General features: G+C 45.8%; 1 protein-coding gene across 1 annotated transcript; it reads right to left on the bottom strand.

The window, feature by feature from the left end:
• Positions 1-1,259: 1,259 nt before the first annotated feature.
• On the bottom strand, positions 1,260-7,154 carry CD70 (CD70 molecule). The gene is made up of 3 exons (XM_020916768.2): positions 6,880-7,154; positions 5,902-5,935; positions 1,260-2,551 (listed from the first exon to the last, which is right to left on the bottom strand). The coding sequence occupies exons 1-3, from the start codon at positions 7,057-7,059 to the stop codon at positions 2,157-2,159; spliced, it is 609 nt and encodes a 202-aa protein (XP_020772427.2). The 5' UTR covers positions 7,060-7,154; the 3' UTR covers positions 1,260-2,156.
• Positions 7,155-17,622: the final 10,468 nt, after the last annotated feature.

The raw sequence follows: 17,622 nt of genomic DNA, 5'->3' as shown, positions 1-17,622 counted from the left end.
TAAATTTTCTATGCAATTATAAATGGGATTGTTTCCTTAATTTCTCTTTCTGATAGTTCACTGTTAATGCATAGAGACAAAACTGATTTTTGTACATTGATTTTGTATTCTGCAACTTTACTAAATTTGTTTGCTAATTTTAACATTTTTTGGTGGCGTATTTAGGGTTTTCTATATATAAAATTATATCATCTACAAATAGAGGCAATTTTTCTTCTTCCTTCCTCATTTGGATGTCTTTTAGTTCTTTTTCTGCCTAATTACTCTGGCTAGGACCTCCAGCACTTTGTTGAATAAAAGTGGTGAGAGTGTGGGCATCCTTGTCTTGTTCCTGATCTTACAGGAAAAGCTTTCAGTTTTTCACCATTGAATATGATGTAAGCTATGTACTTATCATATACGGCCTTTATTATCTTGAGGTAAGTTCCCTCTAAGGAGAAGGCAATGGCACCCCACTCCAGTGCTCTTGCCTGGAAAATCCCATGGATGGAGGAGCCTGGCAGGCTGCAGTCCATGGGGTTGCTAAGAGTTGGACACGACTAAGCAACTTCACTTTCACTTTTCACTTTTACGCATTGGAGAAGGAAATGGCAACCCACTCCAGTGTTCTTGCCTGGAGAATCCCAGGGACCGGGGAGCCTTGGTGGGCTGCAGTCTACGGGATCGCACAGAGTCAGACCCAACTGAAATGACTTAGCAGCAGCAGCAGCAGCAGCAGTAAGCTCCCTCTATACCCAATCTGTTGAGTGTTTTATCGTGAATGAATGTTGAGTTTGGGGAAATGATTTTCCTGCATTTACTGATATGGTTTTTACCCTTCATTCTGTTAATGTGGAGGATTACATTGATTATTTGCACACGTTGAACCATCCTTGCTTCCCTAGAATAAATCCCACTGGATCATGTGTATGACCCTTCAAATGTACTGTTGAATTTGGTTTGTTAATATTTTGCGGAGGATTTTGGTATCTATGCTTGTCAGGTATATTGGTCTATAACTTTTTTTTCCTGTAGTGTCTTTGACTTTGGTATCAGGATAATGCTAGCCTTATTATTATCTTATTTTATCACAAAAGTACCTGAGAATATACAAAAATACCTTTTGAAAGTATTTATCCCCTATAGTATGCTCATTTCTGCACTATCAGGATATTCTATTCTCAGTCTCTCTTCCATTCTGTTCTTAACTTATGAGTCACCACTAACTCTTCTCCCTAAGTTCTTCACATGTCCCCACCACAGGCTAGAGAAATGACAACTTGTGGTGTTTGGAGAGTCATATTCTTCTCCATTTTGTTTTATTATAAGATATTGAATATAGTTATATGAATGTCCACTTTAAGAGGGCTAATTTTATGTTATGTGAATTTCACCACAATTTAAAAAAAAAGAGTGTCTACACATGCTTTTACAGAAAAGAAACTATAAATGACTTCAGTGACACTGAAGTATGGAGGGCAGTCAGGCTTCCTTTTACTAGAAATAAGACAAAAAAAAGCTTTCTTTCATATCCTATGAAGCAGCCATGCTCACACACAGTAGACTAAAAATCTAAATTGATTCAACACCTATAGAGGCCAATTTGTTAATAAATATCAAAATTACAAACACACCTTCTTGGATCCAGCCATTCCACTTCTAGAAATTTATCCTAAAGATACAAGTGTGAAGTGACCCACATATTGTATGAGAAAAAAAAAAAGTATCATACTTGGAAAGAAAGACCTTTTAGAAAAATATTTTAATATTAATTAAAATAAAAAAACAGCCCCCAAACCCCCAAATCAATGTAGGAATATCAGTTATATTCCTATGCCTTGACAATGCACTTGAGAGTGCCCTTCAATTGCAAGGAGTATGAATTCCACATTTGGCTGGGGAACTAAGATCTCACATGCTAGAAAGTGGGGGCTGAAAAAAAAAAAAAGAAAGAGAAGGAAAAAAAGAGAAAGAAAAAGAAGAAAAAGAAAACAAGAAAGAAAAAAAGAAAACAAGAAAGAAACAAAGCAAAAGAAAAAAGAAAGAAAAAGAAAGTTAAGAAAGAAACAAAGAAAAAGAAAAGGAAAGATAAAGAGAAAGAAAAAGAAAGCAAGAAAAGAAAGAAAGACAAAGTAAAAAAAAGTATATTAAACAACCTGGGCTAGGAAGTGCCAGGGTCAAGGGCCCACCCACTGAATACCAAAAAAAGTCTCATCAGCGTTTCTGGAAGGCAACAGAGGCAGAGTAAGGTTGGTGCAGAGAATGTCCCCACGAGCCAGGAAGGTGAGGCGCTGGGAGGCGACCCAGCAGCCTCCGCGGTGGAAGCTGAGGCGTAGCAGGCTGATGCTGTGGGCGGCAGGGGAGCAGATGGCCACCTTCAGCGTGGCTCTCTGGGGCTCGGCAGTCCACGTGGAGGAGGAGCAGTTGGCTAATGTCACCTGGATGTGCAGCCTATAAATGCCATCACGTTGGATCCGCAGCTGCCCGTTGTCGTCCAGCTCTGGCCCTTGCAGGAAGGAGCGTCCCAGGGCGGGGCTCCCCTGCCAGCGCAGCCTGGGGTCCTGCCGCGACCCTGGGAGGGTTGTGGGGGAGGGATGGAAGGATGGAGATGTAGGGAAACTGAGTGCTGTAGAAGGAGCGCCCCAAACTCGCATGTCCAAGCCTAACCTCCAAGGGGGTGGTATTAGAAGGTGGGGTGTTCAGAAGTGTTTAGAGCAAGCAGGTGGAGACCTTGTAAAAGAGACCCCATATCCACTGATGGATGAAAGGATGTGGAAGATGTAATATACACACACACATATATCTATACAAGGTGGTGCTGGCTTAGTTGCTAAGTCGTGTCCCACTCTTTCCAACCCCACAGACTGTAGCCTGGCAGGCTCCTCTGTCCATGGGATTTCCCAGGCAAGAATACTGGAGTGGGTTACCATTTCCTTCTCCAGGGTATCGTCCCGATCCAGGGATTGAACCCGTGTCTCCAGCATTGACAGGAGGTCGTTTCCTTCATTTCAGGCAGATTCCTTATTGCCTGAGGCACCAGGGAAGCCCATATCCATACATTCATGCGCACTATACACAGTATACCTATGTGTGCTCCTGCTCTGTCGCTCAGCCACGTCTGACTCTTTGCAAAACCATGGACTGTAGCCCACCAGACTCTGTCCATGAGATTCTCCAGGCAAGAACACTGGGATGGTAGCCATGCCCTTTCCAGGGGATCTTCTCAGTCCAGGGATTGAGACTCCAACCTGAGTCTTCTGCTTCTGCTGCATTGCAGGCAGGCTCTTTACCCTGAGCCACTGGGAAGCCCCGTGCCTAGGTGTATATATATATACATATGTATGTATTGTGGGGCTTCTCTGGTAGCTCAGCTGGTAAAGAATCCACCTGCAATGCAGGAGATCCTGGTTCAATCCCTGGGTTGGGAAGACCTGCCGGAGAAAGGAACTGGCTACCCAGTCCAGTATTCTCGCCAGGAGAATTCCATGGGCAGAGGAGACTGGGGGGCTACAGTCCATGGGGTTGCAAAGAGTCAGACACGACTGAGCGACTAAGCATAGCACAGCATGTATGTATATGTGTGTATTTATGTATATCTTTATCTATATTACACATATACCTAAAATGGATATAGATGTGATATATATATATTACTATGTATTATACATGTGATATTATAAACACACATCTATTTATCTATCTAAAGTGAAAGTAAAAGTTGCTTAGTGCCACTCTTTGTGACCCCATGGACTATACAGCCCATGGAATTCTCCAGGCCAGAGGACTGAAGTGGGTACCCTTTCCCTTCTCCAGGGGATCTTCCCAACCCAGGGATCGAACCCAGGTTTCCAGCATTGCAGGTGGATTCTTTACCAGCTGAGGCACAAGGGAAGCCCATCTATCTATCTAATTCAGCCATAAAAAGATAGAAATCCTGCCACTTGTGACAACATGGATAGACCTAGAGGACTTTATGCTAAAGTGAAATAAGTCAGACAGAGAAAGACAAATACTGTATGACTCATATGTGCAATCTAAAATAAAACCTGAACACATGGCTACAGATACAAAGAACAGATCAGTGGTTGCCAGAGGTGGGGGGTGGGTGGGTGAAGTAGGTGAAGGTGGTTGGAGGCACAAACTTAGAAAAAGTTATAAACTAAGTCCTGGCGATGTAACGTACAGTGTAGTAACTGGAGTTAAGTATACTATGTTGTATATTTGGAAGCGGCTAAGATGGTGATTGCAGCCATGAAATTAAAAGACACTTACTCCTTGGAAGGAAAGTTATGACCAACCTAGATAGCATATTAAAAAGCAGAGACATTACTTTGCCAACAAAGGTCCATCTGGTCAAGGCTATGGTTTTTCCAGTGGTCATGTATGGATGTGAGAGTTGGACTGTGAAGAAAACTGAGCACCGAAGAACTGATGCTTTTGAACTATGGTGTTGGAGGAGACTCTTGAGAGTCCCTTGGACTGCAAGGAGATCCAATCAGTCTATCCTAAAGGAGACCAGTCCTGGGTGTTCATTGGAAGGACTGATGCTGAGGCTGAAACTCCAATACTTTGGCCACCTCATGAGAAGAGTTGACTCATTGGGAAAGACCCTGATGCTGGGAAGGATTGGGGGCAGGAGGAGAAGGGTACGACAGGATGAGATGGTTGGATGGCATCAGTGACTCAATGGACATGAATTTGAGTAAACTCCGGGAGTTGGTGATAGACAGGGAGGCCTGGCGTGCTGCAATTCATGGGGTCGCAAAGAGTCGGACATGGCTGAGCGACTGAATTGAACTGAACTGAACTGAAGAGCACAGATCTTACAAGTTTCATGACAAGAAAAAAAGAATTGTAACTGTGTGTGGTGATGGGTGTTAACAAGACATTGTGGTGATCGGTTTGTACAAATATAGACCTATGTTGTATGCCTGAAATGTATACAATGTTATATGTCAACTCTGTCTCAATTTAGAAAGATAGGGAGAGAGAGCAAGAGCCCAGAGAGTTCTCTTTCCCCTCCTCCCCTTTCCGTCATATGAAGATACAGCAAAAAGATGACTGGTTGTTTATAAACCAGGAAGAGGGCATTCACCAGACAGCCAGACCTGCTGGTGCCTTGACCTTGGATTTCACAGCCCCCGACACCATGAGAGAGAAGCCTTATGTCAGCCTTTCTGTTCTTCTGTCATAGCACCCGGATCAGAAAGCCCCCAGAGAAAGAGGGGCTGATGATGAATCAAATGAAATGGAAGATGAATAGGGTTTCCATTTGTTACAAAATGGAATGAACACACCCAAACCCCTGGGGATGAGTGTGGGAGAGACCCAAAGAGGAAGAGGGTTAGAGAGAGGCTGGGAGGGGACTGCCAAAAGGCACCCTCCCTCACATTCCTTCATGTCCTTTGCTCTAAAGCCCTCTTCGCTGGGACACCCTCCCTGGTGACCACATTTTCAAGAGCACACCCAACCCTGGCATGCCCGATGCTCCTCCTGTACTTAATATTCCCCCAAAAATACCAGGTGCGTGTTTCACTCTACTTGGCATGCTACATATTTTACTTGTTCATTTACTTATTTTCTGATCCCTTTGGTATCAGGGAAGCCCCAATAGGGCAGGGATTTCTGTTATGTTGGCAATCCGGGCGCCCAGAACAGAGCATGCCTCGTGGGAGCTGCCGAATTAACATTTGTGACTTGAATGAAGGCATGTTAGTCATGGCTATTAGCTTGGTTGAGTTTGTTTGAGCTCTCCCATGGGAGAAAATAAAATGCCCAGAAAGGAAACAGGCACCCAGAAACAGACTGCTGCATCGCCCTGTCTTTCTTTTTCTCATCCTTTCTCATTTTCTCTTTCTCTCCCTCTCTCCCCCACCCGCCTTCTATTCTCTTTCTCCAATACACGTGCACATCCCGGGTTACCTGTGTGATTCAGCTGGAGCTCTGCTAAGTCCCACTGGAAGAAAAGAAAACAGACCTAAGCACCTAAACGTCAGGGGTCTGGAGTGATCCCTCGAGTCAAGAGCACTTTTTTCTCAGTGCATCCTCTATCTACCCCTCATTCCATGGGGCTGACTTGGAGCCTTTGTGAAGAGCTCATAAAGAGGAAGTAGATTTGAACTAGCCCTGAGCACAAAGAGAAGACCTTCAGAAGAACTTCTTAGTTTCCAGGATGTAACCCAGGTCGCCTCGCACATCTGCCTCTCTTGCCTGCAAAACCTGATGTAACCCCCAAAGCTGGCACCTGTGGTGGGTGTCCAGGGCTCCCCCTGTCCTTGGAGGTCCCAGAACTGCCCTTCCCCAACTCCGTGAAGCCCCTAGCAGCCTCTGAGTCAGCCTGCTGGGGGAACCACAAGGACGAGTAATTTTCCAGGCCCGTATGGAATGTATCTTTCTCACATGCACCCTCCAGCCTGGGATCTCCACCCCGGGGTTTACCTCCCGGGCAGAGCTGACTATCCTGAGTCAGAGACTCCTGGCGGGCAGGCTTGCCCCTGCTTTTTACCTCCTGCTCTGGTCTCTCTCTGTTCCTTTCTACGACATCTTTCTTCCTGGCGGATTTTTTTCGCTGTTGTTACCACTCTGGGGGGCCTGTGGGACCTTAACTCCCTAACCAGGGGTCGAACCTACACAACCGGCATTGGAAGCACGCAATCTTAACCCCTGGACCACCAGGGAAGCCCCCCTGGCAGATTTATATCCGTCTCATTCTGATTTTTGCTTTCTTTTGTTTTTTGGCCATAAGTCTGCTACTCTGTTCTCTTGCTCAACACCCCTCTGCTTTTTTTCCCCACTTGCTTCCCCTCGGCCCCCACCCCAGGGTCCAGTCCCCACCCGGAGGTCCCCAGGTAGCATACGCCTGTCTCTCCCCCTCTCTCTTCTCCTCCCGTTTGGACTTACCCTGGTTGAGTCCAGCTGCTGCTGCTGCCGGCTGAAGCACAGATTGCAGATGAGGTAGCATGTGCCCGTGCTAATAAGCACTGGGATAGTCATCCTCAGGATGGATGCCCAGGGCCGGCGGGGAACCTGGCAGCTTGAAGCCTCTTCTGCTGCCATCACGGTCCTCCACGAGCACTTCATCAGCTGGGGGCAGCAGGGAGGGTGCGCAGAGGGCAGGCAGGAAGGGGGAAGGAAGCTTCAGCTTTCTCACAGCCGCGGGGCTCTCTCTGCCTGTCTGAACCTGTCAGGGAGCAACCGTGCCCCTCCCTGGGGATGTCCGTCAAAGGGAGGGACCAGGCTCGTTCTACCATGCAGGGAAGTCCCCTCCAGCTGCTGCTGGTCCCCAGTCTGCAAAGTAAGTGGACCACGGTGCTCCTCAATTTTATTTATATGGCTCCCCACCCTCCCCAGGCTTCTGTGCTGGCTCAGATGGTCAAGAATCTGCTTGCAATGCAGGAGATCTGAGTCTTCCCTGGGTCTGAAAGATCCCCTGAGTAAGGGAATGGCTACCCACTCCAGTATTCTTGCCTGGAGAATCCCAGGGACAGAGGAGGCTGGGGGAGCTATAGTCCACAGGGTTGTAAAAGAGTCGGACACAACTTAGTGACTAACACCACCCTCCCCACCTTTCTGGCACTCATTTGTTTATTCAACAAACCTTCACTGAACACCCACTACAGATAAGATACTCTGCTGAATCCTGGGATACAGCCACAACACTCAGGGGGGACGGTGCTCAGGGGCTAAGTCGTGTTGATACTTTGGGACCCCATGGACTGTAGCCCACCAGGCTCCTCTGTCCATGGGATTCTCCCGGCAAGAACACTGGAGTGGGTTGCCATTTCCTCCCCCAAAGGATCTTCCCAACCCAGGGATCAAACCTTAGTCTCTATGTCTCCTGCATTGGCAGGCAGGTTCTCTATCACTAGTGCCATCGAAGAGGGGTCCCCAAATATCTATGTGCCCCTCTCCATCTTCCCAGCCTCTCTGGTGCCCGTGGTGGGACCATCCCTAATGGAGGTCACATGACCAACCACCTGCCCAATAGGAAGCGAGGAGACCAGAGGAGGGGCCAGATCTTGTCAACATGCCACAGTGCCTTTCGATTCTGTTGCTCTGTGGCCTTGAAGGACACCTACTTTCTTTCTTTCTTCTTTCTTTTTTAAATTTTGTTTTGGCTGTGCTGAGTCTTCGTTGCTACGCGTGGGCTTTCTCTAGCTGTGGTGTGTGGGCTTCTCCTGTTGCAAGGCACAGGGTCTAGGGCACACAGGCTTCAGTAGTTGTGGCTCACCGGTTTACTTGCTCTGCGGCATGTGGGATCTTAGTTCCTGAACTGGGGATCGAATCCCTGTTCTCTGCAGTGCAAGGCAGATTCTTAACCACTGGACCATCAGGGGAGCCCCAGAGGGCATCTGTTCTTGAGGACTGTCGTGGCTTGAATATGTCCACCCAGAACTTCAGCACAGGACCTCATTTGACAAGAGGGTCTTTGCAGAGGTAAGAGTGAGGGGACTCTTGTATTCCATGTGTTGTAAAGAAAAGGCGAGGACACACAGACACAGACGGAAGTTGGAGGCAGACATCAGAGTGATGCAATACACACCAAAGAACCCCAAGGATTGCCAGCAAACTCCAGGAGGCATGAATAGGCCAGGAAAGATTCTCCCCTAAAGCCTTTGAAAGAATCAGATGCCTTGATTTTCAGATCTCCAACCTTCAGAACTGTGAAAAAGTACAGTTCTGTTGTTTCAAGCCACTGGTTGTTGGTCCTTGGATATGGCAGCCTCAGGAAACCAGTAACAATCTTGTAGCTACAAGATGAAGGAAGACCACCTAGGATTGTAGGAGTGTGTCAATACTAGTTAGTATCAGTGAATCAAGTCACTCACCCCCACTAGTAGTACAAAATCTGTCATAGACTGTGCATACTAAGGGCACGTGACTGTGGTCTTAGAGGCTTTGCTTGTGGACACTGAGACTTAAAAATTTCATCCCAGAGTGAGGAGTTATAGTAGCCTGGCCCAGGACGGGGGGGATGGGGGTTGTAGGGACAGGGGGAATGGGGGTAGAAGGTGGATACAGAATAGATTTTAGCTGAAGCCACCAGTGTTTGCTGGTATGGGGGTGCAAGTGGAAGAAAGAAGGGAGTCAAAGGTGTCCAGAATTCCTGGGGTCCAGGGACTTTATGCTCACTGAGACCCCCATCTGCAAAAGGAATTTCCTTTATGAAAGCCCTGGTTTTCCAAGACTTGGGGGTTCAGCCAGCAGCACCCTCAAAGGGACCTCAAGCTCTCCTTGGCCTGGGGGCTTGATCCTTGGAACTGTCCCCAGCCTTCTTTCATACTAGATGAAACCCCTGCTTTGTTCTTTTTCTTTTGTTTTTTAAGATTTTTTTTTTTTTGATGTGGACCATTTATTTCTAGAAAAAACTTTCTAGATTTAAAAAAAAATCCTATTTTTTTAAAGCCAGCCTTGCTGAGTTTTTATTTATTTATTTGACCACTGCGGCATGCAAGTGTGGCATGTGGGATCTAGTTCCCTGACCAGGGATTGAACCTGACCCCCCTGCATTGGGAGGGTGAAGTCTTAACCACTGGGCAGCTAGGGAAGCTCCCACAAAGAACTTTTAAAAAATAATTTTATTTATTCATTTATTTTTGGCTGTGCTGGGTCTTCATTGCCGCACACAGGCTTTCTCTAGTTGTGGGGCTACTTTCCCACGGTGGTGCGTGGGCTTCTCATTGCCGTGGCTTCTCTTGTTTCAGAGCATAGACTGTAGGGTGCGTGTGCTTCAGTAGTTGTGGTGCACTGGCTTTGTTACTCTGGGGCTTGTGGAATCTTCCTGGCCCAGGGATTGAACCTGTGTCCCCTGCTTTGGCAGGTAGATTCTTAACCACTGGACCACCAGGGAAGTCCTCATGTGGACCATTTTTAAAGTCTTGACTGAATTTGATACGATATTGTTTGGTTTTTTTGGCCATGAGGCATATGGAATCTTAGCTCCCCAACCAGGGATCCAACCTGCACCCTTTGCATTGGAAGATGAAGTCATAACCACTGAACCCCCAGGGAAGTCCCTCGCCTGTACCTCCTCGCTGTGTTCCAAAGTCTAGCACCACTGGCTAACTTCATCTCTAGGATCTTCTCATCCACATCGTGTCACGATCCCCACTCCAGACCTTTGATGGTATTTTGCAGCCCATCTGGAGTCCTTTCCCCACCTCCATCAAGCTGAAAGCCATTCATAGTCAAAAATAATTTCTACAGAGTGCAGTGAAGTACCTAGATTCTGGAGTTTCTCAGCACACCTGGATTCCAGTCTCTGGACTTTCCCATATTAGTCTTTGGGAAACTCATGCCCTCATCAGTTTAAGTTCAATGTTTCCATCTACAAAGTGGGCTGTGAAATATGACAAACTAGTGATGATAAGGTACAAGAAGCAGACTCACAGATAGAACAAACTAGTAGTTACCAGTGTGTGTGGGTGGGTGGGCAATATAGGGGTGGGGGAGGGGAAGGTTCAAATTGTCAGGTGTAAGATAGGCTCAGAGATGTACTGTACACCACGGGGAATATAGACAATATTTTTTAATAACTAGGGACTTCCCTGGTGGTCTAGTGCTTAAGAATCCGCCTTCCAATGCAGGGGACATGGATTCGATACCTGGTCAGGGAACTAAGATGCCACATGCTGGGGGATAACTAAACTGGTGCACTACACTACTAAGCCTGAACATGCTCTGGAGCCCAAGCTCAGCAACGAGAAGTCCCCAGTGTGACACGGCTGGAGAAAGTCCAAGTGCCACACCAAAGACCCAGCACAACTAAAATTAAAAAAAAAAAAAAGCCACTACTGAAAAATAAATAGGGGCTTCCCTGGTGACTCAGTGGTAAAGAATCTGCCTGTCAGTGCAGGGTACTTGGGTTCAATCTCTGATCCAGGAAGATGCCACAAGCTGCAGAACAACTAAGCCCGCGTGCCTCGACTACTGAGTCTGCACGCTAGAGCTCCAGGGTCACAAATGCTGAAGCCCTTGAGCTCTAGAGTGCTCGCTCCACAGCAAGAGAAGCCACTGCAATGAGAAGCTCATATGCTGCAACTAGAGATCAGCCTAGCCCCTGCTTGCTGCAACTCGAGAAAGCCCTCGCGCAGCAACAAAGACCCATCACAGCCAAAAATAAATAAATAGATCTTAAAAAATAGAAGACACGCCTTAAGGGGCTTCCCTGGTGGTCCAGTAGTAACAACTGTCCTTACAATGCCAGAGACACCGGTTCAGTCCCTGGTCTGGGAGGATCCCTCATGCCGAGGAGCAACTAAGCCTGTGCGCCCCAACTACGGAGCCCACTGCTGCAAATACTGAAGCCCATGTGCCCAAAGCCTGTGCTACAGAACAAGAGAAGTCACCGCCTTGAGGAGTCTACGTATCTCAACTATACAGTAACCCCACTCACCTCAACTACAGAAAGCCATCGCATAGAAACAAAGACCAACCATAGCCAAATAAATAAGTAAATCTTAAAAAAGAAAACTTAAAAATATTTTGCAATTGCAAATATTGCAGTTGCCAATGGAAAGTAATCTTTAACAGTGTATGAAAATAAAAATTGAAAAAATAAAAAATGGGCTGTGATGATGTTTTAAAGAGAGATATATGCAAGGCCCTTAGCATGGTGTAAGCACACAGCAAGGGCTCGATAAAGACTAGCTTTTAATTTTGCTATTTCCCCTTCAGGAAATGCTGATTAGAAAGATGGCAAAAGGGCCCAAGCCAACAATTCACAAAGTTCAGGTAGCTGATCAACACAGAGAGATGAGGTCAGCTGCTCCTGGCAATAAAATGCAAATCCTTTCTCTTTCATGGCCAAGGTTAAAAGATGTCTAAACCCTAGGTGAAGTCCCAGCTGGATCACAGATTTAAGTGTTAAAAAAAAAAAAAAGAAAAAGTCATGGAAGTGAAATTGAGCAGGGTGCTATGTCCTTCCACCCCACAATCTCTGCCTGCATTTGTAGAAAAACTTTAGCCAAAGAGTAAGTTTAATCAGAGAAGTGAGAAAATATAGAAACAAAGGAAAACAGTTCAACAAGACTAAATAATAATAGTTTAGTCATTAAGCATGGTGAAGGACCTTTAGGTCCTCCTCAAGCGCTGTAGATAATAATTGGAACCATCAACTATGAGCTGTCTTGTAGATACTGAAACTCACACCAGGTGGAAGAAGTTAGCTACGTGATGAGCAGACTGGAGCCATGACAAGCTGCTACAATTCCAGGAACTGGTCTCAAGGAAATGGGAACAAACTAACTCTGGAACTGAAGATTAACTGTATGTAAAGCAATCAAGAAGATGTTGGTCAGACCACCAATGACCAATTTCAAGATGACTATTGAAGCTGTTTCTGCAGGTAGCCCCCTCCTTCCATGTAAAAAAGCTCTTGCCCACTGATTTTGGGCAGATTAGCAGGGGAGGGGGGAAGTTGGCTTTTGGACAGCAGTCCACCCTCTCGCCTGCCTCTCCCTGCACCATTGCCAGCATTCAAAATAAAGTAAACTTTTCTTTCCAACAAACTTGAATCGTTATTGGCTTTTGAGCTGCAAGTGGCTGGGCCTCACTTTTACTTATGAAAGTACTGAAACTATGATACATTCACAAAAATTGGGTGCACCTGGGTGCAGTGAAGTCTGTTAGAAAAAAAACAACTAAGGAGATATAAAACAGAAATGCTTTTAAGTTTCACATATAAATTAATAATGCCTCCATTAAAAAATACCTTCCAAGTTAAACACACACACACATGCAAGCAGCAAGATAGAGAAATTAAAAATAGTTTGCAAGGCCAAAGGTAGACAAAACTCTTCTCCTTAACATATAAATCACTTAGGACTTTCCTGGTGGCTCAGTGGTAAAGAATCCATCTGCCAATGCAGGAGACATGGGTTCCATCCCCGGGCCAGGAAGATCCCACATGCCTTGAAAGAACTAAGCCATGTGCCACAACTACTGAGCCAGTGCTCTAGAGCCCATGAGCCGCAACTACTGAAGCTGGCATGCCTAGAGCCTCCGCTCCACACGAGAGAAGCCACCACAATGAGAAGCCTGTGCAGTGTAATGAAGAGTAGCCCTCACTGGCTGCAACTACAGAAAAGCCAGCATGTATCAGCGAAAATCCAGAACAGCCAAAAAACACAAAAGATATAAATCAGTTAGAAGTTAAGTCAGTAAGAAGTGATTAATACTTTCTAGAAAATGAAACGCCTATGAATAATCAGGTTATAGAAAGAAATACAATAGAACGTGAAGCATGATACTCTCTGTTCCAAATAAGATAATTAAAAATTAAAAGCACGTGGAATGCATCTTTTCTTTTGCACTGATCATAACTTGGTAAATGATCAGAGCGTTTGGATGAATTTGAAGATTCATGGTGCTGCAAGCATGTAGATGAGAAGCATCCATAATGCATGCTGGGATTTGAAATGGATCCAGCCTTTCGAAAGGACAGGTTTTGGCAAATCAGTCAAGATCCCAGAATGTACCTCCCCTGATATCCATCAGTTTCACTTCAAGGATTTCATTCTGTGAACACACTTACACAGATCACAAACACAGATGTACGCACAAGAATTCAGTGTGGCAGATGTCATGGTAACAAAGTCCCTCCGCACTCCCACCCCATCCCACCCCACACCCCTACCCACGTTATCACAGAGCACTGGGTGAGCTCCTTGTATCACACAGCAAACTCCCACTAATGATATATTCACATACAGCAGCCTCTTGATGAAAGTGAAAGAGGAGAGTGAAAAAGTTGGCTTAAAGCTCAACATTCAGAAAACTAAGATCATGGCATTTGGTCCCATCACCTCATGGGAAATGGATGGGGAGACAGTGGAAACAGTGTCAGACTTAATTTTTTTGGCTCCAAAATCACTGCATATGGTGACTGCAGCCATGAAATTAAAAGACGCTTACTCCTTGGAAGGAAAGTTATGACTAACCTAGATAGCATATTAAAAAGCAGAGACATTACTTTGCCAACAAAGGTCCATCTGGTCAAGGCTATGGTTTTTCCAGTGGTCATGTATGGATATGAGAGTTGGACTGTGAAGAAAACTGAGCACCGAAGAATTGATGCTTTTGAACTGTGGTGTTGGAGAAGACTCTTGAGAGTCCCTTGGACTGCAAGGAGTTCCAACCAGTCCATCCTAAAGGAGATCAGTCCTGGGTGGTCATTGGAAGGACTGATGCTGAAGCTGAAACTCCAATACTTTGGCCACCTCATGAGAAGAGTTGACTCATTGGAAAAGACCCTGATGCTGGGAAGGATTGGGGGCAGGAGGAGAAGGGGACGACAGAGGATGAGATGGCTGGATGGCGTCACTGACTTGATGGGCATTAGTTTGAGTAGACTCTGGGAGTTGGTGATGGACAGGGAGGCCTGGTGTGCTGTGATTCATGGGGTCGCAAGGAGTCGGACATGACTGAGCAACTGAACTGAACTGAACTGAACTGAACTGAATGTATATGTTTCCCTGCTACTCTCTCAATTTATCCCACCCTCTCCCTCCCCTACTGTGTCCAAAATTCCGTTCTCTATGTCTGCATCTCCACTGCTGCCCTGCAAATAGATTCATCAGTACCATCTTTCTTGGTTCAAGAGGAAGGGGACATATGTATACCTATGGCTGATTCATGTTGATGTGTGGTAGAGACTAACACAATATTGTAAAATAATTATCTTCCAATTAAAAAAAAAGCAACCCAAAGATTCATTTATTATCCAGGTCTTGTGCTGTGCTTAGTCGCTCAGTCGTGTCCGACTCTTTGTGACCCCGTGGACTGCAGCCTGCCAGGCTCTTCTGTCCATGGAATTCTCCAGGCAAGAATACTGGAGTGGGTTGCCATGCTCTCCTCCAGGGGATCTTCCCGATCCAGGGATTGAACTCAGGTCTCCCGCACTGCAGGCAGATTCTTTACCATCTGATCCACCAGGGGAGCCTGTCCAGGGCTTAGTCCCCATACTAAGAACTGGGCAGGTATGACCATTTTATTTTAAATTTTAAAAATGTGTTATTTTTATAAACTCAAAATGGATTAAAGATCTAAATGCAAGACCAGAAACTATAAAACCCTTAGAGGAAAACATAGGCAGAACATTCTCTGACATAAATCACAGCAAGATCCTCTATGGCCCACATCCCAGAGTAATGGAAATAAAAACAAAAATAAAGAAATGGGACCTAATTAAGCTTAAAATCTTTTGCACAATGAAGGAAACTATATGCAAGGTGAAAAGGCAGTCTTCAGAACGGGAGAAAATAATAGCAAACAAAAAAACTGATAAAGAATCAATCTCCAAAATATACAAGCAGCTCATGCAGCTCAATATCAGAAAAACTAGCAACCCAATCAAAAAGTGGACCAAAAAACTAAACAGACATTTCTCCAAAGAAGACATACAGATGGCCGATAGATGAAAAGATGCTCAGCATCACTCATTATTAGAAAAATGCAAATCAAAACCACAATGAGGTATCATCTCATGCTGGTGAGAATGGCTGCCGTGTAAAAGTCTACAAACGATAAATGTTGGAGAGGGTATGGAAAAAAGGGAACCCTCTTACACTGTTGGTGGGAATGCAAACTGGTACAGCCACCATGGAGAACAGTGTGGCGATTCTTTAAAAAACTGGAAATAGAATTGCACTTTGGGCATACACTCTGAGGAAACCAGAATTGAAAGAGACACATGTACCCCAATGTTCATTGCAGCACTGTTTATAAAAGCTGTTTACAGCTATTTACACTGTTTACAATACAATACATGAAGCAGGGCGTGGAAGCAGTCTAGATGTCCATTGGTAGACCAATGGATAAGGAAGTTATGGTACATATATACAATGGAATATTACTCAGCTATAAAAAGACCACATTTGAGTCAGTTCTAATGAGGTGGATGAGACTGGAGCCTATTATACAGAGTGGAGTAAGCCAGAAAGAGAAACACCAATACAGTGTATTAACACATATGTATGGGATTTAGAAAGACAGTAATGATGACCCTATATGCAAGACAGCAAAAGAGACACAGATGTAAAGAACAGACTTTTGGACTATGTGGGAGAGGCGAGGGTGGGATGATATGAGAGAAAGGCATTGAAACATGTACATCACCGTATGTAAAACAGACGACCAGGGCAAGTTTGATGCATGAAGCAGGGCGCCCAAAGCTGGTGCTCTGGGCCAACCCCGAGGGATGGGGTGGGGAGGGAGGAGGGAGCGGGGTTCACGATGGGGGTTGCATGTGCACATGAGGCTGATTCATGCAGATGGATTGCAAAAACTACCACAATATTGTAAAGTAATTATTCTCCAATTAAAATTAAAAACATTAATTAAAAATTTATTTAATTTTAATTGGAGGATAATTACTTTACAATACTGTGTTGTTCTCTGCCACACATCAACGTGAATCAGCCATAGGTATACATGTGTCCCCTCCATGAACTTCTCTCCCACCTCCCACCCCTTTCCACCCTTCTAGGTTGTCACAGAGCATCAGATTTGAGCTCCATACGTTCAGGTATGACCTTTTGAAATTTTTACCCGAGCCCTAGGAACTGGATGAAGCTGTGGTTCCCATTTTTCAGAGATGCAGGCTCTGAGATGTATCAGCTTAATCCACATAACAAAGAGCTGAATGTATGTTGTGCCTGGGTTTTCATCGCCGTTTACATTACTTGTCTGGGTTTTCCCACCACTCTGGATTACTGACTGGGGGCCCTAAGGGGGCTCCATCGATTGATTGCTCTCTGGACTATGAAGTTCTGCTTGGGGTGGTTTGGGGGTGTTTGAGTAAGTGTTGAAACCAGAGCTTCCTCCACCTGCAAGCTAGAAGAGGCTGCAGGGAGGGGCGTGATGGGCTCCCTTCCCCTTGCCAGCTAATTTTCCCCTTCCTCATGACTTCTGAGAAGCCAGGGGAGTCCGGGCACAGTGCAGGGGAGGGAATTGAGGGGAGAGGCCCCAGGGGTGGAGCTGGGGTAGGGGTGGAAATCTGGATGCAGGAAGTCAGCTCGCCCCTGGGAACCAAGGGCAGTTCGAAGGAGCCGTCTCAGGGGTCCCGTTTGTTCCACTTGGCCGCCCCTTGTTGCCCCTCTGCTGTGAATGTCCTCAAGTTGCCCTAGGGCTCTGCAGCTTGGCGTTGTCCTTGCAAGGGCCCGAAACAGTAAGGAAGGAGACCCGGGTCTCTCAGCTTACAGCTCCCCTTTAACTACATATCTTCTCACTTCTGAGATTTCACCTGGGAAATGGGACCTCAGGACCCCTCAGTCTTAGCACCTGCTTCCCCCTGTCCACTTCTCCATCCTAGGAACCGATCTCCAGTGGCCTCAGGCTGTGACTTGAAGGAGGATTTCAGTTCCTGACAAGATATAGAAGTCAGGCTGGAGCAATGACAAGGCCCCAGCCCATCAGCTGTGTATTACCTTCTGGTAGTCTGAATCACTCCTATGAAGCAATTCTTCTGGGTTTCCTTTTTATAGGGCATGTCTTCCAAGTTTCCTTTGGCCAGCTTTTTTTTGGTGGGGAGGTGGAATCTTGGCTCCCCAACCAGGGATTGAACCCATGTCCATGGCAGTGAAAACCTGTGTCTTAACCACCGAACCACCAAGGCAGTCCCCGGCCAGTCATCTTGCTTTGCCT

The sequence above is a fragment of the Odocoileus virginianus genome, chromosome 3 (genome assembly GCF_023699985.2).
Source record: "Odocoileus virginianus isolate 20LAN1187 ecotype Illinois chromosome 3, Ovbor_1.2, whole genome shotgun sequence".
Lineage (NCBI taxonomy): Eukaryota > Metazoa > Chordata > Mammalia > Artiodactyla > Cervidae > Odocoileus > Odocoileus virginianus.
The sequence above is the reverse complement of the archived record's forward strand: the minus strand, read 5'-3'. Positions and strand labels throughout refer to the sequence as shown.